The 15,078-nt window shown below is 42.9% G+C and overlaps 1 protein-coding gene across 2 annotated transcripts in view; it reads right to left on the bottom strand.

The window, feature by feature from the left end:
* TWSG1 (twisted gastrulation BMP signaling modulator 1) overlaps positions 1 to 12,507 on the bottom strand; it is a 72,953-nt gene extending 60,446 nt beyond the window's left edge. Inside the window, exons 1-2 of one of the 2 annotated variants that reach the window (XM_086682457.1) lie at positions 12,370 to 12,507; positions 10,218 to 10,371 (exon numbers count right to left, since the gene is read on the bottom strand). In XM_086682457.1, the coding sequence (XP_086538583.1) occupies positions 10,218 to 10,340 (123 nt within the window). In that variant the 5' untranslated portion in view covers positions 10,341 to 10,371; positions 12,370 to 12,507. Of the gene's footprint in view, positions 1 to 10,217; positions 10,372 to 11,694; positions 12,336 to 12,369 lie in introns of those variants that run through there. The other variant, XM_086682458.1, reaches the window with a different exon arrangement.
* Positions 12,508 to 15,078: the final 2,571 nt, after the last annotated feature.

A 15,078-nucleotide genomic window follows, 5' to 3' on the forward strand; every position in this document is an offset into this window, starting at 1 on the left:
GTTAAGCATCCAATTCTTGATTTCGGATCAGGGCATGATCTCATGGTTCGTGAGTTTGAGCCCAGCATGGGGCTCTCTGCTGTCAGTGCAGAGCCTGCTTCAGACCCTCTGTCCCCCTCCTCTCTGCCCCTCCCCTGCTCACATGTGTGCTCTCTCTCCTTCTTTGAAAAATAAAAAATAAAAACATTTTGTAAAAAGCTCCAATCAAAAGACAAAGGGTGACTGAATGGACAAAAAAATAAGACCCATCTACATGCTGCTCATAAGAGACTCACATCAGACCTAAACATACATAAAGACTGAAAGGGAAGGGGTGGAAACATCCACCATGCACATGAAAATGAAAAAAAAGCTGGAGCAGCAATACTTGTATCAGACAAAACAGACTTTAAAACAAAGACTGTAGCAAGAGACAAAGAAAGCACTACACAGTGACAATGGGATCAATCAAACAAGAAGATGTAACAATTGTAAATATTTATGCATGCCACATAGGAGCATTTAAATGCACAAGGCAAATATTAACAAACATAAAGGGAGAAACTGAGAGCAATACAACAACCACAGGGGACTTTAGCACCCCACTTACATCAGTGGGTAGATCATTCAGACAGAAAACCAACAAGGAAGCAGCGACTGTGAACAACACATTAGACTAGAAGGACCTAACAGACACACACAGGATATTCTATCCAAAAACAGCAAAATACACATTCTTTCCATGTACACATGGAACATTCTCCAGGACAGATCACATGTTAGACCACAAAACAAGTATCAGTAAATTTAAGAAGACTGAAATCATAGTAAACATCTTTTCCAACCACAATGAAAACTGGAAATCAATTACAAGAAATAATTCTGGAAAAACTGCAAACACACAGAAGCTAAACAAAATGCTACTAAACAACAGATGGGTCAACCATGAAATCAAAGAGAAAATCAAAAAATACATGAAGACAAATGGAAATGAAGACACAACAGTCCAAAACCTTTGGGATGCAGCAAAAGCAGTTCATAAAGGGAAGTTTATAGCAATATAGGTTTATCATAAGAATGAAAAAAATCCCAAATAAACAACCTAACCTTACAACTAAAGGAGGTAAAACAAACAAACAAACAAACAAACAAACAACAAACAAAGCCCAAAGCTAGTAGAAGGAAGGAAATACTAAAGATTAGACCAGAAATAAATGAAATAGACACAAAAACACAATAGAAAACACCTATGAAACCAAGAAGTGATTCTTTGAAAAAATAAACAGAATAAATAAATATTTATCCAGACTCATCAAGGAAAAAAGAGGGTGGGCTCAAATAAATAAAATCAGAAATGAAGGAGGATAAATCACCACACAGAAATACAAAGGATAACAGTATGAAAAGTTATATGCCAACAAATTGGACAACCTAAAAAGAAACAGATTAATTCCTAGAAACATACAATCTTCCAAAACTGAATAAGAAATAAATAGAAAATTTGAAGAGACCAATTACTAGTAAGGATATTGAATTAGTAGTCAAAGAACTCCCAACAAACAAAAGTCCAGGACCGGAGAGCTTCACAGGTGAATTTTAACAAACATTTAAAGAAGAGTTAATACCTATTCTTCTCAAACTATTCCAAAAAATAAAAGGGGAAGCCAGCATTACCCTGATACCAAAACCAGATAAAGATACCCCCCAAAAAGAAAACTAAAGGCCAATATCTGTGGTGAACATAGATGTAAAATCCTGAACAAAATATTAGCAAACCAAATTCAACAATACATTAAAAAATAGTTTACCACAATTAAGTGGGATTTATTCCAAGGATGCAAGGGTGGTTCACTATTTGCAAATCAATCAACAAGATACATCATATCAACAAGAGGAAGGATAAAAACAATATGACTACCTCAGAAGATACAGAAAAAACATTTGACAAAGTACATCCATGATGAAACTGTACAGAGTGGGTTTAGAGAGAAAATGTTTCAACACAAAAAGAGCCACATATCAAAATCCCGCAGCTAAAATCACATTTCAATGGTGACAAACTGAAAGCTTTTCCTCTAAGATCAGGAACAAGACAAGGATGTCCACTCTCACTACTTTTACTCAACATAGTACCGGAAGTCCTACCTGTGGCAATCAGACAAGAAAAAGAAATAATTGGCATCCAAATTGGTCAGGAAGAAGTAAAACTCACTCTTTGCAGATGGCATGACACTATATACAGAAAACCCTAAAGATTACACCAAAAAACTACTAGAACTGATAAATGAATTCTGTAAAGTTGAAGAATACAAACTTAACATACAGAAATCTATTGCATTTCTGTACAGTAATAATGAAGTAGAAGAAAAATAAGAAAACAATCCCATTTACAATTGCATTAAAAGAATAAAATAACTAGGAATAGATTTAATCAAGAAGGTGAGAAACCTATACTCTGAAAATTATCAGAACCTGATGAAAGAAACTGAAGATGACACAAAGAAATGGAAAGACATTCCATGCTCCTGGATAGGAAGAACAAATATTGTTTAAATGTCTATACTACCCAAAGCAGTCTACACATTTAAAGCAATCCCTATCAAAAGACCAACATCATTTTTCATTTTCTCGCTTTCAGAACTAGAATAATACTAAAATTTGTATTGAATCACAAAAGACCCCCAATAGCCAAAACAATCTTGAAAAAGAGAAGCAAAGGGTGAAGCATCACAATTCTGGACTTCAAGTAATATCACAAAGCTGTAGTGACCCAAACAATATGGTACGGGCACAAAAACAGACACATAGATCAATGAAACAGGGTAGAGAGCCCAGAAAGAAACCCACACCTATATGGTCAATTAATCTACAGCAAAGGAAGCAAGAATATACAATGGGGAAAAGGCAGTCTCTTCAATAAATGGCGCTGAGGAAACTCAACAGCTACATGTGAATGAAACTGGACCACTTTCTTACACCACACATAAAAGTAAACTCAAAATGGATGAAAGACCTAAATGTGAGACCTGAAACCATAAAACTCCTTAAAGAAAACATAGGCAATAATGTCTTGGACATCAGTCTTAGCAACATTTTTCTAGATACGTCTCCTGAGGCAGGGGAAACAAAAGCAAAAGCAAACTAGTGGGACTACACCAAAATAAAAAGCTTTTGCACAGCAAAAGAAAACACCAACAACAAAAAAAGGCAACCTAGTGAATGGGAGAAGATATTTGCAAATAATATATCTGATAAGAGGTTAATACCCAAAATATATAAAGAACTCATACAACTCAACACCAAAAAACCCACAAATAATCCAATTAAAAATGGGAAGAGGACCTGAAGAGACATTTTTCCAAAGACATACAGATGGCCAACAGACACATGAGAAGATGTTTAAGGTCACTAATCATCAGGGAAATGCAAATCAAAACCACAATGAGATATCACTTCACACCAGTCAGAAAGGCTATCATCAAAAAGACAGTGAATAACAAGTGTTGGCACAGATGTGGAGTAAAAGGAACCCTCATGTACCATTGGTGGGAATGTAAGTTGGTGCAACCACTGTAGGAAACGGTAAGGACGTTACTCAAAAAGTTAAAAATAGAAATACAGAGAACAAACTAACGGCTGTGGCGGGAGGTGGGGGGTGGGGGGTAGCTGTGGGTAGGAAAAATAGATAAAGGGGATTAAGAGGTACAAACTTCCAGGTATAAAATAAATAAATCACAGAGATGAAAAGTACTGCATAGGGAATACAGTCAATAATATTGTAATAACATTGTATGGTGACAGATGGTAACGACACTCATCATAGTGAGCACTGAGTAACATAAAGAATTGTCAAATCAGGGGCGCCTGGGTGGCGCAGTCGGTTAAGCGTCCGACTTCAGCCAGGTCACGATCTCGCGGTCCGCGAGTTCGAGCCCCGCATCAGGCTCTGGGCTGATGGCTCAGAGCCTGGAGCCTGTTTCCGATTCTGTGTCTCCCTCTCTCTCTGCCCCTCCCCCGTTCATGCTCTGTCTCTCTCTGTCCCAAAAATAAATAAACGTTGAAAAAAAAAATTAAAAAAAAATTGTCAAATCAATATGTTGTACACTTGAAACTAATGCTACATTGTATGTCAATTAAACTTCCATTAAAGAAAGAGGGGAAAAGGCCTTCTTACTCTGATTTTAAAAAAAAAGCAGGGGGGTGCTTGGGTGGCTCAGTCTGACTTCAGCTCAGGTCATGATCTCCCAGTTCAAGAGTTAAGCCCCTTGTCCGACTCTTTGCTGACAGCTCAGAGCCTGGAGCCTGCTTCACGTTCTCCCTTTCTCTCTGCCCCTCCCCCACTCACACTCTGTTTCTGTCTCTCTCAAAAATATAAAATAAAATAAAATAAAATAAAATAAAATAAAATAAAATAAAATAAAATAAAAATAAAAAACACTGGGACACCTGGTTGCATCTGACTCTTGATTTTGGCTCAGGTCATGATCCCATAGTTCAAGAGTTAAGAGTCCTGCGTTGGGTTCTGTGTTGACGGCATGGAGCCTGCTTGGGATTCTGTCTCTCCTTCTCTCTACCCTCCCCCTGATTGTTCGTTCTCTTTCAAAACAAAAATAAGTAAATAAACTTAAAAAAAAAAAAAAAAGAACTAGAAGGAAACTTTGAGATCTCCCAGCCAGCCAATTTATTTTACACTTAATACGTAGCATATTGTATTTCCCAAAGATGTCCATGCACTTTATGCCATCCACATGCTCTTCTTTTTTTTTTTTTAATTTTTTTTTTCAACGTTTATTTATTTTTGGGACAGAGAGAGACAGAGCATGAACGGGGGAGGGGCAGAGAGAGAGGGAGACACAGAATGGGAAACAGGCTCCAGGCTCTGAGCCATCAGCCCAGAGCCCGACGCGGGGCTCGAACTCACGGACCGTGAGATCGTGACCTGGCTGAAGTCGGAAGCTTAACCGACTGCGCCACCCAGGCGCCCCCACATGCTCTTCTTATGCTCCTCTATCAGAGGCAGGGCCTATGTTCCCTCCACTTAAACCTAGGTGGACTTATGACCATTGTGGGAATAGTAGGTAACCTCTCGGGTGAGGCCATGAAAGGCAAGAAGATTCCTCCGGCTCTCTTTCATGACACACATATCTTGGGAGCCCAGAGCCAACATGGAGGTGACTGGCTAGTCTTAAACCACACTAGAGAGGTCATATAGAGACAGAACTGAGAAAGTGATTGAGAGTGAGGAAGAGAGAAAGAGAGAGAGAGGGACAGAGGGAGAATGAGCATGCTGAAGAATCTTTCTAGCCCCAGTGTTAGACTTATCAGTGAGCCTTCAGATTTGTGAGATGCAGCACAGCGACCGCCAGTCACATATAGCTACTTAAATATAAATTACTTAAAATTAAACAAAATTTCAAAATCTATTCTTCAATCACACGAGTTATATTTCAAGTGCTCAATAGCCACACATAGCGGCTAGCTTCTACTTCACTGGACAGGGCAGGTGTAGACTGTTTCTATCATTGGAGAAAGTTCTAGGGAATAATGCTGCTTCCAATAACTCCAGCCCCCAGCCCTTCAAGCTGCCCTAGTGCTGTGTGGTGCAGACATGAGCTATCCCACCAAGCCCTGCAAATTGCAAATTCGTGGCCAAAATCAATGTTGTTTTCAGGCGCTGATTTTTGGGGTGGTTTGTTACATACCCAGATAGTAAGTGGAACACAAGGAAAATAAAGCTGAAGATGTGAAATAATCTGCCGGAGTTTTGGAGTCCTGAAAATCAGTCAAATATTGGGACTAATCACATTTTACTTCAATGTCCAGTAAGTGCTGATGAATAAATGAACAAGAAAATCCCCGAGTCTTGAGCCTGCAATAGTTTTGTTTTTATTTATTTAAAAAAATGTGTATTTATTTCTGAGAGAGAGAGAAAGAGCGCATGCACATAAGGGGCAGCGGGAGGGGGAGACAGAGAATCCCAACCAGGCACGTGGAGCCCGATGCGGTGTTCGAAGTCACGAACGATGAGATCACGACCTAAGCTGAAATCAAGAGTTGGACACTTAACCGACTGAGCCACCCTGGTGCCCCAAGCCCACAATATCTTTAATTTCAAATATTTTGCCACTATGCACCAGAAGCATTGTCTCCACTACTCCAGAGAAAGATTTGACGATTCCTGGCTCTGAAGGAACAAGATCCTGAGAAACGTTAGCATCACGGAATCCATGATAAAGAAAACAAGTCCTAGTTTCTTTCCAGTGAATTTACCAGACTCACCATTTAACAGGTGAAGCTCACTCAATTTTCCAGTTTTTACACTCATATAGTACTCTTTACTTTTTTAAGTTTTTTATATTACATATTTTTAATTTTTTTAAAATATTTATTTTTGAGAGAGACAGAGAGGGCATGAGCGGGGGAGGGGCAGAAAGAGGGAGACACAGAATCCGAAGCAGGCTCCAGGCTCTGAGCTGTCAGCACAGAGCCCGACGCGGGGTTCGGACCCACGAATCGTGAGATCATGACCCGAGCTGAAGTCAGACGCTCAACCGATTGAGCCACCCAGGTGCCCCTATAGTACATATTTTGAATCTTAAAAGCAAAAGAAACAAACCAAAAACCTTTGATGGTGTTTATCAATATCAACCAAAAGCTATTTTTTTTTAATTGACTGATTGAGACAGAGGGTACAAGCGAGTGAGAGACAGAGACAGAGAGAGAGAGAGAGAGAGAGAGAGAGAGAAAACCACAAGTGGCAAAGAGAAAGAATCTCATAAGGGGCAAAGAGAGAAAAAGAGAGAAAGAGAGAGAGAGAGAGAGAGAGAGAGAGAGAGAGAGACGTGGGGCTCACCCAGGGCTTGTGTTTCACCTGAAGTGGGGCTCGTGTTCACCGGAAGCAGGGCTCGAGCTCACCCAGTGTGGGAGTCAAACTCATGAACTGTGAGATCATGACCTGAGCCAAAAGCAGATGCTTAACACCTGAGCCACCCAAGCACCCAAAAGCTATCTTTTCAAAATATTCCTTTACCAAGCAATTCATTTTAATAAAATCCAATTTTAAATTATTTGAACTAGGGGCGTCTGGGTGGCTCAGTCAGTTAAGCGTCTGCCTTCGGCTCAGGTCACGAGCTCACAGTTCATGAGTTTGAGCCCTGTGTCAGGCTCTGTGCTGACAGCTCGGAGCCTGGAAACTGCTTCAGATTCTGTGTCTCCCTCTCTCTCTGCCCCTTCCCCACTCACATTCTGTCTCTCTCTGTCTCTCAAAAATAAATAAATGTTTTTTTTTTAAGTTTTTTAGAAGTAAATTATTTGAACTAATGGAAATTACAGATTTGGAGAGTCAAAAATAACTAGGGATGTAAGTGAATTTCCACCTAAACATGAATATAAAAATCACTGTGAGACTTCCTTCCTTCCCTCCTTCCCTCCTTCCTTCCTTCCTTCCTTCCTTCCTTCCTTCCTTCCTTCCTTTCTCTCTGTCTCTTTCTTTCCTTATTTATTTTGAGAGAGAGAGAGACAGAGGGGCATAGATAGAGTGAGAGAGAGATTCCTAAGCAGTCTCCACACTGTCAGCACAAAGCCCAAATGGGGCTCGATTCCATGAACTGTGAGATCATGACCTGAGCTGAAACAAAGGGCTGGATGCTTAACCGACTGAGCCACCCAGACACCCCATGAGACTCTATTTCTAATAATGAATTATGAAGCTACATTGAAACAACCTGGGAAGTATCACAGCTTCCCCATCAGACCAGAGCAAAAGCTAGACTTCACGTACAGACTACAAAATTTTCTGCTAGCATGAGCCTAAGCAGACATACCATATCAAAACTTCCATGTATGAAATTAGATGATACTCAAAATAATTGTTAATCTTTAACTTTATTTTTTTCAAAGTAATCTCTACACCCAATGTGGGCCTTGAATCACAACCCTGAGATCAAGAGTCACATGCTCTTCCAGGGCACCCAAGTGGCTCAGTTGGTTGAGTGTCTGACTCTTGATTTCGGCTCAGATCATGATCCCAGAATCATGGGATCGAGCCCTGCATTGGACTCCGTGCTGAGTATGGAGTCTGCTTAAGGTCCTCTATCTCTCTCAAAAAGAAAAAGAAAAAAAAGTCACATGCTCTTGCAACTCAGCCAGCCAGGCACCCCCTAAATTGTTAATAGCTACATGTTTTAAAGAGTTCTTATCTCTAAAATGTAGAGATTAGAATTATGATAAAATGGTATCAGGAATTTGCCTGAAGTTAAGATGTAGCTGGGGTGGGCAGTATAGAGGAACACAGATGAAACAAAGTAGCCCTGAGTTAATGACTGCTGTCACTGCTGGGCTTTATACTCCTCTCTTCTACTTACACTTGAAAAAGTCCACAGCCAAAGAATTAAAAACCAACCAACGAATATTTACATGTTTTGGTTTGAAATGCAAAGCAAGGGTGGGGCGCCTGGGTGGCTCAGTCGGTTAAGCGGCCGACTTTGGCTCAGGTCATGATCTCGCGGTCCGTGAGTTCGAGCCCCGCATCGGGCTCTGTGCTGACAGCTCGGAGCCTGGAGCCTGTTTCAGATTCTGTGTCTCCCTCTCTCTGACCCTCCCCCGTTCATGCTCTGTCTCTCTCTGTCTCAAAAATAAATAAACGTTAAAAAAAAAAAAATGCAAAGCAAGGGTAAAGAGAGTATGAGACAGTGGCAAACCACACTCAGATAAAGGCCAGGCTTCCTAGAAGTTCAACTATTAAAGAAAAGGACCAAAATGTCCAAAATAAATACAAAATGCCTCAAATCTATAAAAACCCTTATCACTTCTATTTTTTTAACATTTATTTATTTTTGAGAGACAGAGTGAGACAGAGTATGAGTGGGGGAGGAGCAGAGAGAAGGGGGTACACAGAATCCAAAGCAGGCTCCAGGCTCTGAGCTGTCAGCACAGAGCCTGATGCGGGGCTCGAAATCACGGACCGCGAGATCATGACCTGAGCTGAAGTCAGACACTTAACCGACTGAGCCACCCAGGTGCCCCAAAACCCTTACTACTTCTAGAACACACACCCAAGTGCTCCATGTTGGGATCACAGCCAGGACGTAGCTGACTCATACATTACACAGAATTCTAACATGTGTGGTTACTGGATTTCTTAGCCAACAGCCAATAACTAAAAGGGAGGCTAATAAATACAGACACACAAAAGGCAGAAGACTGCTGATGGCCTAATGGGATGGGGAAAAAGAGGGAACAGCTATATAAGACGTGAAGTTCACCACTAATTAACCCAACTTTATGGGGTAGTAACTAGTACGTTTAGTTGGAAGGCCACAGGATTTGGAGTCAAAGACTGTTCCACAGCCACTTACTTGCTAGACGAACCTAACCAAATTATTTAACCTCGTGTTTTTCTTTAGAAAAATGAAAGTGGTAGCTATACCACTAGGCTTATCCTGAGGACTGAAAGAGAGGTCACTGTCGAGTACCTTAGAAACAGATTCTCCAATCTCAGCTGACCATTTGCCTACAACCTTACGAGAGTCGCTGAGCCAGAACCAGCCAGCTAAGCGCTCCTAGACTGAAGCCTCGGATGCCGCATGAAATAATAAATGTTTGCTGCATTAAGTTGCTACATTTGGAATAACTTGTTGCCCAGAATAGACAACTATTATATGAAGGAACAAGGTATCTATTATTTGACTAGCTAAATTTTTTTTCTAAATATAGTCATTGAACTTCTTTGGTATACAAACTAGGTAACACAAGGGAACCCTTTTCTTTATCTGAATGGCATACTCATCACTTTGTAATGGCATATTTATGAAGCCGGGTATTATTTTCAAGACGAAACTTCTTGAATCTGACATGGCTCATATGCAAGAAAACTAAAACCTAGACTCTGTGTCACGGTTCAGTACCTCAGGCCTTGACCTCATACTCAGGCCTTACTCTGTAACATACATATACTCTATATCTATATCTATGCACTGTATATCTACACTACATTTTATTTTTTTAATGTTTATTTATTTAGTTTGAGAGAGAAAGCACAAGCAGGGGAGGGGCAGAGAGAGAGGGAGAGAGAGAATCCCAAGTAGGTTCAACACTCAGCACTGAGCCGGACACAGGGCTAAATCCCACAACTGTGAGATCTTGACCTGAGCCCAAATCAAGACTCGGATGCTCAACCCCACTGAGCCACCCAGGTGCCCCCACGTTTTAATATTAATAAAAAGTATGCTTAGTCCTACCTGAATGAGGCATTTGCTCACATCGCTAGCACAGAGTGCTTTGTTACAACTCAGTGACTCAGGGACCCAAGTCAGGAACACCAGAATGGCCAGAGTAAGCATAACAACAGAATGTGACTTCATGGTTCTTCAAAGACAATCAACTCCCAGGAAGCTAAACCAACAAACAAAAAGAAACAAAACAAAACAAAACTTTAATTCAAAGGCAAGGACTAGGTTAAGAACAAATACAGAAATGGAAAGCAAAACAAATAAACCAAGACTCATTATTTGTATTAAACAACTTTTGAGTGATCATTTAAAGGACATTTTCAATGAGTGATTAAACAGTCAAAACCAACTACTTTATGTAGTAATGTCTTGTCAGCAAACTGCAAATACATATGTGTGTGTGTGTGTGTGTGTGTGTGTGTGTGTGTGTGTGTGTGTGTGTAATACCACCGGATTACTGAGGCAAATAACTAGTTTTAATACTGCACCACTTTAGCTTTAGGACCATTATTCAACTTTGAACCTATATAAAGACTATTAATATAGTACCATAATATAAAACGTTTAACAAATTTTAAAACTGCAAATTATTCTAATGATTATTTATGACTATCTCATTTTATGTCTTCACATAATTAGCCAGAAGCTATGAGCTTGAAGCGGCTCAGAGAAAGAAGTTGAGTTGACAATCATTTCTTAAATAACTTAGCAAATAACCAAGGGGGTAGTAAATTATCAACTGCATTAAGAACTCCGAGTAATTTCTTAAAATGTGAAGATGTTCTTTTAAGCCTATACCATAGGTACCATAGATTCTGCAACGTTATTAAGAAGACAGTGCATTTTAAAAAGGAAAAGGAAAACAAGACCAGCACAAATCCTGATAGTGGTTAAACAGTGATTAAACTAACATGGTTAGTAAGCTTTTTTTTTTTTTTTTTTTTTTTTTTTTTTAAATTTTTTTTTTTCTTTTTTCAACGTTTTATTTATTTTTGGGACAGAGAGAGACAGAGCATGAACGGGCGAGGGGCAGAGAGAGAGGGAGACACAGAATCGGAAACAGGCTCCAGGCTCCGAGCCATCAGCCCAGAGCCCGACGCGGGGCTCGAACTCACGGACCGCGAGATCGTGACCTGGCTGAAGTCGGACGCTTAACCGACTGCGCCACCCAGGCGCCCCAGTAAGCTTTTTAAAAAGATAGAACTTCCTCGAGCTCAAACACCCCCCCCCCAGAATCAATTAAAGTAAATGATTATTGATGTCAGATAGATAAAAGGTGAGTTTATGGAGCCTTTATGATTACTGTAAACTTTTACTCCAAGCATTACAAAATACAGTAAAACAAAAGCTCTAAGAAGGTGAAAAGAATAAAGGGCTTTGCACCAGGTATGACTCAATTTTGAAAGAGAAAGCCCTGGCGAGGCCCACAAAGTATTCCGAAAGACCGTTAGTAACCCAACTTTCTAATATATTTAACAGCACATACCAAGTCGGATGATTTCTGGTGCCACCAGTACATATTCGTGGAGGCCAAAGAAGGTATTTTGAAAAGCGATTTTTTTTCCAGAACTAGTTTTCACCCTACACTCACTAAAACTGGGACTTTCCCCCGCATCTCTTATGGTTGTCTCCATCCTACTCCCCAAAGCTTACTGGAAAAAGTATTCAAGTCAACAAGGGCAAGTACAAAGCAGGTAACAATTGTTTCAAGGGCCTCTCCTTTTTTCCTGAGGAGTCAGGAACGGTGCCGCATCGAAACTGTTTTCGTACGTGGGGACCAGTTTCTCAGGCTCTGGCGACCTGTGCGTGGTCCCCAAGGGGGATGGCACTGACAGCAGCCTTTGTGCCTCTGGACGGAGCCCCAGCTGCCGGTTGGCGAGGCAGAGGCCACGGCGGCTCTTCACCCCCGCTCACCGACGCGCCGCTGAAAGCGAGGCAGGGGAGGGGGCCGCAGGGGTGCCGCCGGCCTGCGCGCCCGCGCCCAGCACCCACCGGGCGGCGCCCCCACTTCGTCCAGCGCGTAGGCGGGGCCCAGGCCGCGCGGGAGCTGCTCCGCTCCTCCCGGCCCCGAGAGCCCGCCGCGGCCTCGGCCTCCAGAGGCCGGAGCTCGGGGCCCGGACCCTCCCCGGCCGCAGACGCTGCCCCGCCTGCTCCCGCTCACCGTGCGCCGTGGCGCCGCCAGGCCGCCTGGCCCTCGTTTCCCCGCAAGTCACCCGAGCCCTGGGCGCGCCGCCGGGCTGTGCGAGGGAGGCAGGCCGCGCCTCCGCGCCGTCCCTCAGCGCTGCGCCCGCGAGCCTCGGGCACCTTAAAGAGACAGGCCCGCCACCGCCCTCCCCCCAGCTCCCCCGGTCCCTCCGCCCGCCCTCGGCTCCCCGCCGCCGCCAGCTCCCGACAGGAGGCGTCTCTCACTCCCGGGGCGCTCCTGTCAGCGCACGCCCCGGCCCCGCCCCCGCCAGGCCCGGCGCCCAGTCTCCAGTCCGGCCCCGGCCCGGCCCGCGCGAAGGCCCCGCCCCCAGGCCCCGCCCCCCCGCCAGGCCCACGGCCGCGGTCCCGCCCCCAGCCGCGGCCCCGCCCCGCTCACGCACGAAGGCCCCGTCCCGCCCTCGGGTCACGCCCAACAGCGGCCACACTCCGGCCCCCAGGGACACCCACCCGGGCGCCCACGCGCGCTTTCCCTCCGCCCTCTTCCCCGCCCCCATCTCAGGCTTCTTTGTCCGCCTACCTGGGGCAGACCCTCTGTGAGGCCCAGTCCCTGGACTTAGCAAGTGCATGTCGCGCAGCCGCCCATTTGACGTACCCGAGCTCGGTGACTCTCTACGGCAACCACTTGAGGCAGCGGTGATGGTCCCGTTATGGGGATGCAAGACAGAGGCACCTAGTGGTGGAGTAGCCCAGCCCGCTACCTTGCAGAGCTGACACTTGAACTCTTGTTATCTCATGTTGGAGGCCGGATTTATTAAAAAGGCAGGTTTCTGGGCTCTGGCTCAGAGCTACTGAATAAGGATCTGCTAGGGCAGAGCCTTCGTTCAGCAGTTCACTAAAATTTGCTGCGTCCTTAGCCAGCCAGTGCCTGGCACTGTGCTTAGCACTGGAACTAGAAAAGAGGAGGCGACGTGGGTGCTGGCCGAGAAGGAGGCCTCTGGCCTTCGGAGAGGATGGACAGACAGCTAGACAAATGGCTGCAGCGAACCACCCCAAGTACGAGAAGGCTCCCGGAGCATGGATGACGCAGCACTCATTTCAGGCTGTATTTTAGAAAAAAGAATTCCTTCCATCAACAGTTGGCATGTACATAAAAGCATTTGAGAATTGCGCTCAGATCTTTACAACAACCCTGGGAATTTGCTTTTTAAAAAGATTCCAGAGTGATTAAGTTGGAGCCCATTGGGCTAGATGATCCACAAGGTACTTTCCCTTTGCAAATGGTGACATAATAGTGATAGAGTTTTAAGCTAGTAGGAGTCTTAAATGCCTTACATTCCCCTTTGTTGCTTGGAAGAAAACAGGAAGAATGGATGGAAAGAGTTGATTGGCCAAGGGGGTGGATTACCTTAATGATGTTAGTCCATTTTTGTACAGTAAGTAAATAAACGTGCATTTAAAAAATCATCCCTGAAAGTTATATTTTTAAAATTTTTAAATGTTTTTATTCATTTTTGAAAGAGAGGGCATGAGTGGGAGAGGGGCAGAGAGAGGGGGACAGATGATCTGAAGCAGACTCTGTGCTGACAAAGGCAAACCTGATGGGGGGCTCAAACTTACAAGCCGGGAGATCATGACCTGAGCCCAAGTCGGATGCTCAACTGACTGAGCCACCCAGGTGCCCCATCCCTGAAAATTATCTTAAAGAAATAATTGAGAGTATACAACTTTAAAGTCCTATCCTTTGGCATTACTTATTGGTAAAATGAATTATGGCACTCCAGTGCAATGGACTAACTCACCTATTAAAACGTAATATTGTAGGTCAGAAGTTCTCACAATTCCGGGTCTCGGGACCCCTTTACACTCTTGAAAGGTACTGAGGGCTCTGAAGAGGTTTTACATGTGCTACATCTATCAAAACTTTTGAAATTAAAACTGAGAAATTTAAGAACTATTTATTCATTTATTTCATTTAAAAATAATAGACTCTACTGTAAGGTAACACGAAAGACATATTTTATGAAAAATAAGCATATATTCCGAAACAAAAAAATAGAAAAGTGACATTATTTTACATGTCAAAGTTAATAGAAGGCAGCTGGATTTTCATATTTGCTTCTGCATTCAAACTGCTGCAATATCATGTATTATGTAGCCTCTAGGAGACTACTCTAAGCTTGTGAGAGGAGAATGAAAAAGGCAAATAATATATTAGAATTAAAATAAAAATTCTGAGCTCATGAACCCCCTGAAACGGTCTTGGGACTCCTAGGGTCCCCAGATTACACTTTGAGTACTAGTATTGCAGATAAATATTGTTGGCATGGAAAGATATTCATTGTATATCAACATTTTAAAGTGGTGTACATACTTTTAGAATGATTAACATCAAAAATTGTGTATACAGGGGTGCCTGGGTAGCTCAGTCAGTTAAACGACCAACTCTTGGTTTCTGCTCAGATCATGATCTCATGGTTCATGAGTTCAAGCGCTGAGTAGGGCTCAGAGCAGACAATGTGGAGCCTGCTTGGGATTCTCTTTCTCCCTCTCTCTCTGCCCCTCCCCTGCTCTCTCTCTCTCTCTCTCTCTCTCTCTCAAAATAAATAAACTTAAAAAAATTGTTATATAGGTATTTAAGAAGGTCTGGAAAAAGAACCATGGTGTTAGCAGTGGTTTTTTCTTGGTGAAAATGAGTGATTTTTGTTGATGTGTATTTTTTGTTGTT

The sequence above is a fragment of the Puma concolor genome, chromosome D3 (genome assembly GCF_028749965.1).
Source record: "Puma concolor isolate L17-30 chromosome D3, mPumCon1.1.hap2, whole genome shotgun sequence".
Lineage (NCBI taxonomy): Eukaryota > Metazoa > Chordata > Mammalia > Carnivora > Felidae > Puma > Puma concolor.